At 45.6% G+C, this 14,255-nt stretch overlaps 1 protein-coding gene across 1 annotated transcript in view; it reads left to right on the forward strand.

The window, feature by feature from the left end:
• Positions 1–14,255, forward strand: part of shroom3 (shroom family member 3) — a 33,034-nt gene that overhangs the window by 1,939 nt on the left and 16,840 nt on the right. Inside the window, exons 2-3 of the mRNA XM_062412598.1 lie at positions 2,445–2,599; positions 11,130–11,282. Of these exons, the coding sequence (XP_062268582.1) occupies positions 2,445–2,599; positions 11,130–11,282 (308 nt within the window). The remainder of the gene's footprint in view (positions 1–2,444; positions 2,600–11,129; positions 11,283–14,255) is intronic.

Below are 14,255 nucleotides of genomic sequence, written 5' to 3' on the forward strand. Positions count from 1 at the left end.
TAGTTTCCTCAAAAGGAAATATAGGCAGCCTGTGATGTTTCTCATATGATCGATGATTTATGATTTATGAAGATGAGCTTGTAACAAAAGTTGTGAATATGATATTCTTTACAGCAGAAAATCCAGGGGGTAAATATTCTTCCTGTGTCCTTCATTTAATGTTCTGAAGATATGAACTCCACTGAGTTTTAGTTTGAAGAACAAATCAGCTTCTCCTGAGAAACATGTGATATCAGACATGAGCATATTTCAGCCTCAGCTTGTTTATCATCCGTGTTGTTGTGGTTGAGAGTTGGGGTCAGAGGTCACAGTGAAGATTTCTGTTAATCCAGGCGGTTCAGCTCAGGTTAAAGAGTCTTAATGAGTCTTAATCTGAAGGTCTCATGACTGGTATCAAACTGTATGTGTGGACAACACTGGTAGAGTGTCAGCGACAACAGGACGCACGTATGTCCCACATAACTCTTTAATCCTCAAATCACAATGTGAAACCAGAACTAACAGATCAGATGAAACTATGGAACAAACACATGAAGCTTCAGACTCTCAGAGAGGAAACTACCTCAGGATCATTTGGACCTGGTCTGATCCAGAGCCTCTTTCAGGTCCAACCATGTAAACACAGGAGCTGGAGACTGGAAATGAGGTGGACCCAGTTCACAGCACCTCTGCCCTGCCAGTACTGAACAGACAATCAATGTGCATCATGGGAAATGAAGGATCCATGGAACTTAACTACTCGACCAATCTCAAGTTGTTTGTATATGTATTTGATTTAGTCTTTACCTGACAGTGAGAGACAGGGGACACAGACATAGACTGAAGACTCTGACCATATGGTGCAGGTCTTAACCACCCACCCTCCAGGACGTCTCTGCCATTCACATCTTTCTGGACTTTTTGTGGACGATACTGGAAATATTCAGCTCAAAATATCGTTCAGATGAAACTGTGAAGAAAGGAAGGAATCAGACCGTCCTCATTGAGTAGAGGAGGTCTGTTGTTTCAGTCACGGTATGAACAGGCTGAGGTGCTCTGTTTGGATATCTCCATCTGCAGGATAATTCATTACAGCTGCAAGACCAGTGACACACACACACACACACACACACACACACACACACACACACACACACACACACACACACACACACACTCATTCAACGGGCCTTATTTGGGTATATTTATTCCTGAATAAGTCAAACAGTGCAGGCGTGTGATTGTTCTGCAGGAACAGTTTATATTTTCCCTCACAGCTCTGAGACCATGTTTCATTTCCTTCATTACTCTCAAAGCCCTGATGTAGACTCACTTAAAACACACCTTCAGCCTCTAACACTGATCTGACATCTGTTCATTATTGTTGTTGTGCCTCGGCGGGGCCCCGTGCAGAGTAAAGTCCCTCACGGTGTGTATAAATGATTGTTGAGAGTGTTTGTGTGCGACGGTGGAGCTGCAGCCCGTGGGCCTGCACACTTGATGCTTTTGTTGAGAAGGAACACATGCTGTAAGTCAGAGGAGGGTCAGACACACCCTGACAGAAATTCTTGGCAGTTGTTATAACATCCCACATGGGCGGGGGTTTAATATTTCAGAACAGTGCTTTAATATTCCACAACAGTTCACCGATCACAGGAAAGTTTGTAGAAACAGCCCTAAACAAAGACACTGTTTCGTTGTTGAATTCCACCAGACTTTTCCCAGGTTGTGAAACTTGATTATTGAGTTTGTGAAAAGTTGTTGTTTGACAAGTTTGAGTTTACTGGTCGGATGCATCTTTGTCAGGTTGTGAAACAAACAGATCAAATACAAGTTGGTCTCTGAAGGAGGTTTGGACACGTTGGACAAATACGAGGTGGACGGTACCTGCTCCTCAAAGGAGACATGTCTCCTCTCTTCAAACTAAATGTCCCCCTCTCAGACAAATGACTCACTTCTGGGGAACTGACTTGAAGCTACGCAGCAGCTCGTGTTAATTCTCACTTCACAAAAGAAAACATGTGTTTCAGTTCATCAGTCAAATGTGCAGCGAGCAGTCGGAGCTGGTGACGTCTGTGTGGAGACATGGAGACATACTGAGGATTTGAGCTTATCTCACAGAGAACAAGACAATGTGACCCTAAACACACACTCACACAGTCACACACATACACACACACTCACACACAGAAACATACACACCAAGTGTTTCCAACCTTCCACAACACTAGAAACCCTGATAACATCCATCAGTAAGTGTGATTCCACTCGTTTCATCACAGTGTGTTTCCAGCTCATAGACGGATCCAGAACGTGTTGGGTTCAGCTCACAGCACCGAGAAGAAGCTGCGTCATGAGACTCAGAAAATTATCTGGAACGTCACTAACATCTGCGTCGCACATTCGAACGTCCACATCTTCTCAGTAACGTGTGTGTGTGTGTTTGTGTGTCTGTGTGTGTGCAGGTGGAGGAGGGCGGTAAGGCCGACACTTTGGAGCAGCCTCTGCTGCCGGGAGACGAGATGATCGTCATTAATGACGTGGAGCTGACTGGATACCGACAGGAGGCCATCACTCTGGTGAAAGGATCGTACAAGACTCTGAAGCTCCTGGTCCGCAGGTACGTGAAGTGTGTGTCTGTGTGTGTGTGTGTGTGTGTCTGTGTGTGTGTCTGCATGGACAGTAGCTTAGACCCCGAACCGACTTCAGATATCAACCCAGAGAATCCGATGGAAACGGCTCCAATTGTCATTCTGTTGTTGGGCTTGTTTGTTTCTTCAACAAATCAAATCACCATCATCTTCACCAGCTCTTTTCAGACCTGAGCTCTTTCTCATCTGAAGAAGAAGCAGCAGGAGCTCAGGTCACTGTCTCTGCTGAGTCGGGGGTGCATGTGGGAGAGTCAAAGGAAATTCCATAAATACGGTTTGAAAACTGGCGTTGACTTTGCGATTGCACAATCCAAAGCTTGCTCCAAACATTTTCTCACTCTGCAGCTGTGGAGGAATCTGTCACAATCCTCACACATCACATCTGTCCAGCAGCTTTAGGAGAATGGTTCCTGTCTAACTCCAGTTACACTCCGTTCTCCCCCAGCACCACCCGAGGTCAGCTGACAGATAGAGAGCCAGCCAGCAGTGCACTGTAGTGTCTACGCTCATGTTCTTTCATATCTTACTCAGATGCCCCAGACAAAGAGGGACACACTCCAACTCTTTGGTGTTTTACACCAGCAGTAATTCTAGCCATTCATGGATGTGCTGTTGGAATGGAGGACACAGGGTGAAGGAGGCACTGGGGGGATACTGGGATGCTGTGGGAGACATCTTCAGACTCGGGGCAGATACAACAGCTTGTGTTAACTTTTGAATATTGTTCCACCTTCTGGTCTCCTTGATGCAACTACATTCACATCTTCTTCATAAGACATCAGCTGCTGCCTGAGTTCTCCTCTCACCATGCTCCCAGGAAACCTCCCTCCCAGCAGCTGGTGGGTTGTTGCTTCTCACAGTGAAGATGGTTTAGAAAACGTAAACCTGCAGGAAATGGAAGAGGAGGAGAAAGTGGCCTGAAAGTGAACGACAGGTTCAAACCCACAGTCGACGTCCAGTGAGTCGGAACCACCAGAAGCTCAGGACCTCGTGTGCAGCCAGCAGATTTCAACCAAGGAGCAGAACCCATGAGTGTGTGTTGGGGACAAATTTCAGGCTGAAGACCGGTTAATTGGGGACGCCTCGTCCAACTGGGGACAAAGCTGCGTCCCCATTTGGGGAAAAGCTGATTTTTGGGTCAGTGGTTAAGGTCAGTTTAGGGTACGATTCTAGGTTATTAACATAAGTCTCATGTCCCCGAAACTGACCTGTAGCAACGTGGTGTGTGTGTGTGTCTGTGTGTGTGTGTGTGGACAGAGAGAGGGAATATTTGAAATCTCTCTCTGTTTGATGACTAACCAGGAAGTTAAGCAGCGACAGGGAAATTACCTTTCAATAAATCATTTAAATTTTCTTTGATCCTAGTAAATCATTTATTGATTAAAAGCTTGATGATAACACACACACACACACACACACACACACACACACACACACACACACATACACAGACACACACCAGACAAACAAAATTCAAGCAGTAGCCCGACAGCCAATTAGAGAACATGTCCTTCTGTAACCGTGGTTAGTTTAGTTGAGAGGTCTTCTTTGGGGGGGGGGGGTCAAAACCTCGTGGTCGAAACCACAAGATGGCGGCGTCTGGAGCTAAGACATTTTGGCTTCATATTTGTACAACGGGAGGAAGTGGAGACGTGTCGACCATGTTTGGACACTGAACTGATCAGTGGGAGAACGTGTCACCCAGCATCTCTCCCAGTTCTCAGGCTGAGGCCAGGTACAAAGCCAGGTATGTGTTTGGGTTTGGGGTGTGACCGCGAGCGGAGCGGCTGTTGCTACTGCAGCTTTTATTCACTGGAAGACGTGTGAGAGGCATGACACAATACAGGACTTTAGACTTCACACACACACACACACACACACACACACACACACACAGGGCGACAAGCCAACAGGCCCCGGTGGGAAGGCGTGGCGAGGAGAGACGGCGTGAGAATCACCAGCAGAAAGACGAGTTGTTGATTTGGTCTGATCGGCTTCCTGTCTGGGACGTGATGGGGAACTGTGAGAGATCAGCTGCTCTCAGGTCTGTTCTTATCGAGGCAGGACAGTGAAGGGCTGACATGTGCGTTCTGAGCTGGATGAGGCCAGCAGGTCAAACTCTGCAGCTGCACGTCAGGATTCAGGAAGTCAACTTTCCGATTAGCAGCCGTAATATTTTAACCATCCATGGTAGACTCGACACAAGGCTCTACGAAATCAACTGAGTTCTAAGAAACACAATATCAAGGACAAGTACTACACTACCCACAATCCTTCAGGTGTAAAAGCGATGGCTGTGATTGGTGGTGCTCGCATTCACGATTGGAAATGTTTAACACATCCAGGAAAATTATTACAGCTGCGATTGAATCGTCCAGTGTCAAATACGATTTAACTATGATTTCTATCACGCCAGAGTTTAATGCCTCTGCTGCAGCGACACCTAGTGGCCGGAGGGATGATGCTTTCAGGTTGTCTGTTTGACCCTCCCATTCAAGAACGTGATATCTCAAGAACGAGGTCAAACATTTATTCTTTTAGAGAAGAGGAAAAGTCCTGAAATACAACAACAAGGTTAAATTCTGGAAGCGCTGGAAGTCTTTAGAGAGAGATCATTCTCAGCGGTTTATAGGATCTGTCGTTCCTGGAGTCTTGTTCCTTTTCCTTTTATACTTTTGTTTTGCTCTGAATCGAATATCGAAGAACGTCCTAGAGGTTCTAGATCTGCTCTCTGAATACAGAGTTGTATTGCAGGTCCCTCAGTGGGTCTGTGATAAAGGGCCATAAAGCAGATGTGTGTTTTTGTGTTGACCTTTATCTTGTGGGTCACGGCTGCTGATAATAACCCTGCTGATTATCGCCCTTTATTTTTCATTACCATCATATCTATATGTTTTATTTTCTGAGTTTTATCTGAACTCAGTGACTCCGACTGTTCCTGTCCCGTCTTTGTGTTTCTTCTGGTTTGTCACTTCCTCCATCACTTCTCCTCTCAGCAGCTGTAAAGCAGCAGCGACTCGGGGACAATAAAGATTTATTGAATCAACATGATGATCACTGAAGCACAAGGCCAATGTCTGTGTGTGTGTGTGTCTGTCTGTGTGTCTGTGTGTGTCTGTCTGTGTGTCTGTGTGTGTCTTTGTCTGTGTCTATGTGTCTGTGTGTGTGTGTGTGTGTGTGTGACTTTGGCAGGTGTTTGAATGCACTGCGTGTGAGAGTTTCTGTAACAGGTGTTAGCGTGTGTGTGTTTGTGTGTCAGTTGGACAAAAGGTGTGTGATGTCAACACAAAACACACCTGTCAGTCAGACCCCGCCTCACTCACCTCACCTGTTTGTGCGTCCACCCACCTCTCTCTCCTCCGTACCTGCAGCTCTCCCTCTGATTGGTCCGTTCAGGTGAGCCCTGATTGGCTGAGAGCAGAGAGGTAGAGCGACACGGAGAGAACCACAGATACACAAACTGTCAGAGAGAGAGATACAACAATGATGTTAGTGTTTTTACAGCAGGCTGACAACAACCCAGGTGGTTTTATGGGGAGCTGCACATCAGAGCTGTAAGTGTGTGTGTGTGTGTGTGTGTCTGTGTGAGTTTGCTTTTGTTATCACCTGGACGAATGCAGTTCTTTCTTTATTGATGCAAATCGACTTGAATTAAAGTTCAGACTCTGAACTCATAGAACCTGAAAGAAAGATGTGTTACTGTTGTGTTACTGTCCACACACACCTGGTCTGAGCAGCAAATCACTAAAACTCAAACCATGTGTAACTAATAATCCACTGCAGCAGCTGAGAGGACGAATAGAAACACCTGCTCCAGACTGAAATATAATAAATATCCAGTCATTATAGTTTATACTGTGTTTCCTGACTCAGTTTAAAAGAACATCCAAAATTATATTTACTTTAATACCCCAGTGAAAATATACAGTATTTGTTTTTTCTGCAGAAGTTACAAGACTCCTCCATTTATTTTCAGTTTTTCTGTTTCATGTGAGGGCCCCTCGGTGTCGGGCCCCTGGGGGCCTCCGGGGATGTTCATCAGAACACATGTGACCCGGCTCTGGCCCGGTCGGGGCTGTCGGATCAGGACAGTTGTGGTTTCAGGGGGCAGTTTAACTTTTTAATGGGAAACAACAGATGGCTGCAGACTCACCACAGTGTTGTGGTCCCGGGGAGGTTGCTGGGAGACCAGTGGAGACAAGTGGAGACCAGGCGGATGGACACACTGTGGCTCGTGGAGAAATAGATCCTGTGAATTCCCCTGAGAGCTCAACTGATCACAAACTGTGAGGTTATGGGTTTACTTTAGAGGAACTGTACATGTTTGAGCTTTGGACAGAATCAGGCTAACAGTTTCCCTTTGTTTCCAGTCTTTATGCTAAGCTAATATAGCCCCTTGCCAACCATAGGTCTGTGGTGTTGGTGTTGATCACCTCGTCTCACACAACAAACGACTATCGATATAGTGTGTGTGTGAGTGCGTGTGTACTTGAAAGGATATCCTTGTGAGGACATTTTGGCCAGTCCTCCCTTTCTGACCTGTTTCTAACGGACTGTTTGAGGGTTAAGACTTGGTTTAGGTTCTGGTTCGGCATTTAGTTTGGATGGTTAGGGGTTGGGACTAAGTGTTAGGGTAAGTTTAGTGCTGCTATTGTGTGTGTGAGTGTGTGTGGGTTGATGATGCTTTTTTGTGCTGTGTTTAAATTGATACCCGACACTTGTTTCTTTTTGTGAGGGAGGTAAATTTATCACCACTCACCTGTGCTCCTAGTGTTTGTGTGTGTATAATTTGGGAGGAAGGTATTATGCACATGTGAAATAAGACGTGTGAGTTGGTTTAGCGTGTTGTGTTGTGTATTAATCCTTCTTACGTTGCACCTTGCAGCCGGTTGTGTTGTCATCTAATTCCCAGTAATTTGCACGTTTCCCTGGTGTTGAGTTTCACATGCAGACGCTCACGAGGCTCCTGCTGGTGAGAATCCAGCGTTACTCACATCCACTGATGATGTAGTTTCCAACAGCAGAGCTAGAGAAACAGTTGAAAGGTCATAGGGTGAATCCATTCATGTTTTATTTGTTGCTTCCATATTTATTGTGCATCCAGCATCAGAGGGTCCAACCCTTATAAATTATTTGTTCTGTTTCTTAATGAACGGCTATTTGCTGTTTTTTCGCTATCTCATTGTTTTTACTTTGGATCGTTCACCGGTTCTTTTTCAGATAAAACCCAGAGTGTATGAAACCCGAACATCTGTAACATCTGTTCCACATGAAAACAAACCCAGAACCCAGCAGCTGTGGTGTGTGGACTCTGCTGGAGCTCTGTTATGAATCTAAGAGCCGGGGACAGACGGGATGTGGAGGATTTACAGTCAGTGTGAGCAGAGCAGGTCTGTCCTCGTGTCCTCATGTCCTCATGTCCTCATGTCCTCCACTGCTCTCCTTATTTGCAAATACTTTGTACTTAAATACTTAAATGCAAAACTGAGCCCAGAACAACAGCACAGGACTCTCCTCACTCAGGTCTAATGTTCTGATGGAGATTTGACTAAATCCACAGAGATCGGCCATGACACAGATTGAACTCTCAGACTTTCTGTCTCTCGTGTCCTTTCTGAACATCGTGTGTTGAGCCTGTGGTGAAGCCGGATGCAGCTTTACTTTCTGAAACTGTCCAAAAGTATAAATATGAAGTCGCCTGCAGGAGGTGGTGAGTTAAAGAGCAGGAGTGTGTGTCTTCCTGTGGGTCAGTGTGTGTGGAGCTCACGCAGCGTGTCTCAGTGTGTGTCTGTGTGTGTTAGGTATAAAAACAGTCATGTGTGAGATAGCAGGAATATTTGTTGGAGCTGTTGTCAAGGTGCTGTGACCTTTGACCTTTGACTTCTTTAGATTCATTAGTGAGGCTGTTGATCTGACGACTGAAGCTTTTATTTATTAAGTTTTCCTGTCAGTGTTTCGTCTGAGGTGAAAGTCACAGTAGAAAGACAGAGGTTTGTGTTTCCTGTGGGACTACGACAGGGAAGCAGTGACTTTAACTTTTATATCTCTCATCAAATTATGTAAATGTTGTTTTTTTAGTTGTTTTTTATCCATTCATGTTTTTTTAATAAACATTTTTTAAAGTGGTTTGAAACTGGTCACGTGCTCGGTGACGAACGAGGTCCGAGAGGAATTTGAACACTTTGTCTTCACGCAAGTTTTGATCACTGTTGTGTAGGTGCCCCCATCTGCCCCCCCGCCCCTCCCTCCCTCCCTCCACCCCCCCCCTCCCTCTCTCTCTCTCTCTCTCTCTCACTCTTTGTCTTCCTCCATTCATCTCCAGTGTTTTTGTGCCCTTTTGTTGTTGGTTGACGTAATCGAGCCGAATGAATGTTTGAGTTTCTCTGCTCAGAAAAAGAAGAGGAAGAAGTCATTACAGGGACAGACCGCCACGATACTGTCACCCAGGCAACTGCTCGCTGTGTGTGTCTGTGTGTGTGTTTAAGACTTTGTGTAGGAGATCCGTTCACACTGTGACTTTTTAAAGACTCATCTGGAAACTCTTTCCACTAGAAGACAATGTTTGTACTGGAAACTTCGGCGAGATTGTGTAAGAAGAACTCAGGAATTCCTCCTTCGATTTCTCTACTTGGTAAATAGGGGATCGTAGATGTGTTGAGTTGTGTATTTGATCAGAAAATTAGTTGAGCAATGACAACAACTTTTTCCCTTTGATTTTATGCCCATATTTCACAGCGCAGAGATCCCAGTAGATGAGAGATGAGTGATGAGTGACCCCAACCAGATGGACACCTGATATGTTGTGTTTATAGTCGCAGCCTGCAGGGGGCTGCAGTGAGTTTAACTTATTATTACGTTGTTTATATTTCTGGAGCTGGACTTTTAAAGGAATCATTTACAGTTCTCTTTCAGAGCAAAATCATCAGGTTTCTGTCTGATGATTGTATCCGTTCACATTTCAGCCAGAAGCCAGATGGGAGTGGATGTTTACTGGTTGTTTGACCAGTGGAAAAGCATTTAAGGGGTTAGCTGCAGCGGGCCTGTTGCACCCTATCGATGTGAGGCTGGGTCCTGATGTCATGATGATGTCACACGTCAGGACGACGGTGCACATTTCTCCCTGTAGGTAAATCCTCCTGGGTGATATCCTGGACTAACCAGGTCACACATCACTCTCTCCACATGTTGCCCACAGACACTGGGACTGAAGGTCCATTCTTGATTTTTAAAACAGCCGCTTTTCAAAATAAAGTTCAACACAGAATCCAACTTCACCTGCTGAAGTAGAGTCGACTCTGACCACAGCATCACTCTGCTGCCCAGAACTCCACATGGTGTCAGTGAGGTGGAGGAGGCTGAGGAAGAGGAGGCAGATTGGGGGATGAGGTGTTCAGGTGCAGTGTCAGGGTCAGTTAAAGGTCCATCAGGAGTGAGTGTGAGTGAGTGAGTGAGTGAGTGAGTGAGTGAGTGAGTGAGTGAGTGAGTGAGTGAGTGAGTGAGTGAGTGAGTGAGTGAGTGAGTGAGTGTGTGTGACACGGACTGGAAACAGCAAGGAACCGTTATCATGTATCGGACAGGAAGTGACAGTGTAGCCTCAACCAAACCTCTGACGGGGCCTGAACCCGTCTCAGACCTGAGTGTAGAGCGTGTGTTGTGATGGGAGGCGGAGTTACGTGACTCTCTTGTTCTGGTGATTCCCGGCCCTTGTGGCTGCCGCACATTCCTCGGACCTGCTCGACAGGTTTCACTTTAATGGGCCTTTATGTGTTTATCTCTGTGTATGTTTTGATGTCTACTGTTGTCTCTTCTGAATACACCAAAGTGGAATGTCCTAGGTGAATAATATAAGTGTGGGTGTGTGCTTTTGTGTGAGTTGTGTTCTTTATTCATCTGTGTGTTTGTAGATTTTAATCTCGGGTGGAGGCAGGAAACTGGTCTGACTTCAAACAGACACTGAAACTTTATTAGATGACAAAGGTTTTTTTTTTTTGTACAAGAAATAATAAATTCTGATATTGAAAATTTCTTTGTTACTGTATTGAAGAGATCTAGTTGATTATGGGTGAATATTTTGACTCCAGTGAAGGGACTGGTTGATATTTTGCATATAAACTGTGACCTCATCATTCTCCAGGCTGAAAATAGTCAAGAACATTAAAAGTTTGTCTGACGTTGAACTGCAGCTTCCTGAGCGCCCTCTGGAGGCCACTGGGTGAACAGAATTAATAAATGATGATGTGATCGTAATGAGATCAGGTTGGTCCGGTTTCAACCGGTCGGACCTATTGTTTATTTTGTCAGCCTGTAGATAGAATATATAAAGACGGACGACATGTCAGCTCCCGAAAGAGGAGGCGTATTGATCGCCCCCTGGTGTCTGGCTGCAGTGAAGGTCATAAACTCCACCCCCTCCATGTTATCAAATGGGACATGGGCCTAACTAAAAAGTCATCCTCTGTCCATCATATTGACATTTGTATTTTCTGTCTTTATCCTCAGGGAGTTTAATCCAGGATTCATCAGAGAGTCTTCACCTCCCTCGCTCCCTGCTCTTCCTCCTCCTTCTCCTCCATCACCACAACAAACACCAGCGTCGTCCCACCACAGCCGGACCTCTTCAGCAGGAGGAGTCCAACTACGCATTAAGAACAGGTAACAACTCAATACAACAACCTGATGAGGTTCTACACTGAACCAGTAACCACAGCTGCTCTGTTGTGTATTAAAGTCGAGATCATTGGCCGGATGGTCGAACCCTGTGTCTCCCATCCTGTGACAGTAAGAAAGATACGAGATGGGTCAAAGGTCAAAGACAGGTTGAGCCCCTTTGAGGTTTGTTTGCAGCTAAACTGTCACTGCGGTGACTTCCTGTTTCTGGATGGTCACACACATGCACACACACACACACACACACACACACACACACACACACACACAAACAGGAAATGATGTCAAATCACTGACAGGTCTATAGGATGTTAGGATGTCCTTCCTGTGCTTCCTGTGTGCGCGTGTTTGTGTCGTCAGAGGATTGATTACAGTGTTGTGTGTTGGGGTCAATCTCAGGTCAACAGGAAGACCAAGTGTCAGCCCAGGTTGCCATGGTAACCACCTCACATTACCTCTGTAGACTCTCTTGATATATTTACTGATATAATATTCAGAAAACTGAAACTGAACATATTATATATAGTCTCAGAAAAAAAATCCAACTCTGTAACAAACACACACACACACACACACAAACACCCATACACACACACACACACACACACACACACACACACACACACACAGTATTTGAAGGAGTTGATCTCCATATTAGGTTGAAACTGGCAGAGTATTTATAGACTGTTTGTCTAAACAGCCTGAGTTTATACTGTGTGTGTGTGTGTGTGTGTGTGCTTGTGTTTGTGTGTGTTTGGGCCCTTTCTTGCTCTAGTTGGGACCTCCAAAGACCAATGAGTCAAAACCTAGGTCCTGAGTTTCACAGTAAAGTTATGGAGCTGAGATGTGAACTGAACCAGATTAATAAACAGGAGCACGTTTTGAATTATGGAAATCTTCAGTGTCCCAACAAATACAGACCAACAAGCTTGTGTGTGTGTGTAATGACCACCTCAGCCTCTGGGGGGAACTATCGTTGTGGATTTTTCTAGCGTCCTGTTGTCGTTATCAAAGCCGCAGCCACAACTTTTGTCTTTGCTCCAGGATATAAACTTTGAGCTTTTACTGTGAAAGGCTGTCCGAACAGTCCCAGCCTCTTCCTGCTGAGACCGAACCCTCCCAATGGTCCCATGGAGTCAGATAAACAGACTAAATGACTCCATTCTCCCACAATCCCCCGGGCCGGGGGCGGTTATCAGCAGATCCCGGCGAGTGTGGGGGGGGGGGGGGGGGGGGGGTCATGAGGCTGGGTGTTAATCTGAAGAGGACAGACTAACTTCCTCTCTCCCTCTCCTTCTCTTCTTCTCCTTCATTCACTTTTGTCCTTTTTTCTTTCCCTGCTCCTCACCCCCCCATCCCTCTCCTCCTCCTCTTCTTATCTTCTTTCCTTTCCGTTCCACTCGGCTCCATTCCTTTCATTTCTTTTACTTTCCTATGAATCACCACATTTTTCATCCCATAATTGGACAAAACAAACACACACTCACTAAGTTTGTTACCAGACCTGTCAATCAATATGTAGGCGTGTCCAATCCTGACGGGCGGAGCCTGAGCATCACTGATGTTGCCGTGGTTATCTGCAGCTTGAGTTCTAACCTCGAACAGTAGTCGGCCCGACAGCCAATCAGATAGCAGGATTGTCTGTGGCCATGGCTGTTGATGCAGTCGAGTGTGTGTTTGTGTATTTTGCTCCTTGGTGAGGACGGAGGGACCATGAGAAGGATTTGAATGCTGCTGGAGACCCTTGATTTGATCCAGGGCCAATGATGATGAGGTTCTTCCTGTTATTGACTGATTGTGGTTTTAATGAGGCGACACTAGAACCTTGAAAAGGTTCCAGGGCCAATGAGGAGGTTCCTCAGGTCATTGATCCAAGAAGGAACCTCAACACCAGAGGTCCTTAGATAAGTTGACATAGAACCAGTGCTGTTCTACTTTCCTGTAATTCAACAGAATTGGGTCAAATAATTCAATGATAGTGTATTTAATAGTGTTATATGAATCTAATAGTTATAGTTTAATAAACAGCCACCACATGAGGTTCGAGCGGAAGATGTTCCCACAATCAACGAGTAAAGTTCAAATTTTTTACTTTTAACTGGAGGCCTGATATTTTGCCGCATCAGGGATGTCTTGTGATTTCTTATATTTTCCCAGATTTCCCAGAGACTCATTCATGTAACTTGATGGAAATAATCAGACACCTTTTCAGTCTGATATCTGTGAGTGTGGCTGGTGGACTGTTGTCCTCGGGGGGGACACACTCCTGTATGACGTCAGTAGGACCACAGCCCGATGTGGACGTCTCACAGTGAGAGGATCTACTCTGACCGTCCCTCTGTCTGAGGTCAGCTCTCAGACGTCTGATGATTCTCAGTCGTGGATGTCAGTGGCGATGAAGCACAGCTCGGCAGCTCCTCGTCTTCATGGACACGCCCCCTTGTGTTTGGACTTCAGTCCGTCTGACGTGATGACCTCAGAGTCGATAATAGTGAGTTCATTGTTCGCTGCGGAGCCGCCTGCTGCATCATGAGACGTCTTCCTCCCCACGGCCACGAAATCCATTTCTGTCGCAGTCAGCTCAATAATCCACTGTTTTCTACACCTCCCTCTCTCTGTTTATCTTCTTACTCCTCCACCCTCCTCCTCTTCTTCACTCCTCTGCCGCTCCTCCCTTCCTCTCTCACCTTTGCACTTGTAGTTGCTTCTTCTTCACCTCCTCCTCCAGTCTTTCCAGATTTATTTTGTTCTCACACCAGGAATTATAGAACAGCAGCGTTCTCATCCCCCAGCCTTTTTTCATCCTCCCTTTCCTTTATATCTCTCTCTCTTACTGTTTCCTCTCTTTCTATCAGTCTTGTAGTTTCTTCATTCCTCTGAATCTTCACCCTAACTGCTCTTATCTCTCCATCCTCCCTCCCTCTCTTTCTGCTCATTCCCTCCCTCTTTCTCTTTCTC

The sequence above is a fragment of the Platichthys flesus genome, chromosome 19 (genome assembly GCF_949316205.1).
Source record: "Platichthys flesus chromosome 19, fPlaFle2.1, whole genome shotgun sequence".
In the NCBI taxonomy this organism is placed as follows: domain Eukaryota; kingdom Metazoa; phylum Chordata; class Actinopteri; order Pleuronectiformes; family Pleuronectidae; genus Platichthys; species Platichthys flesus.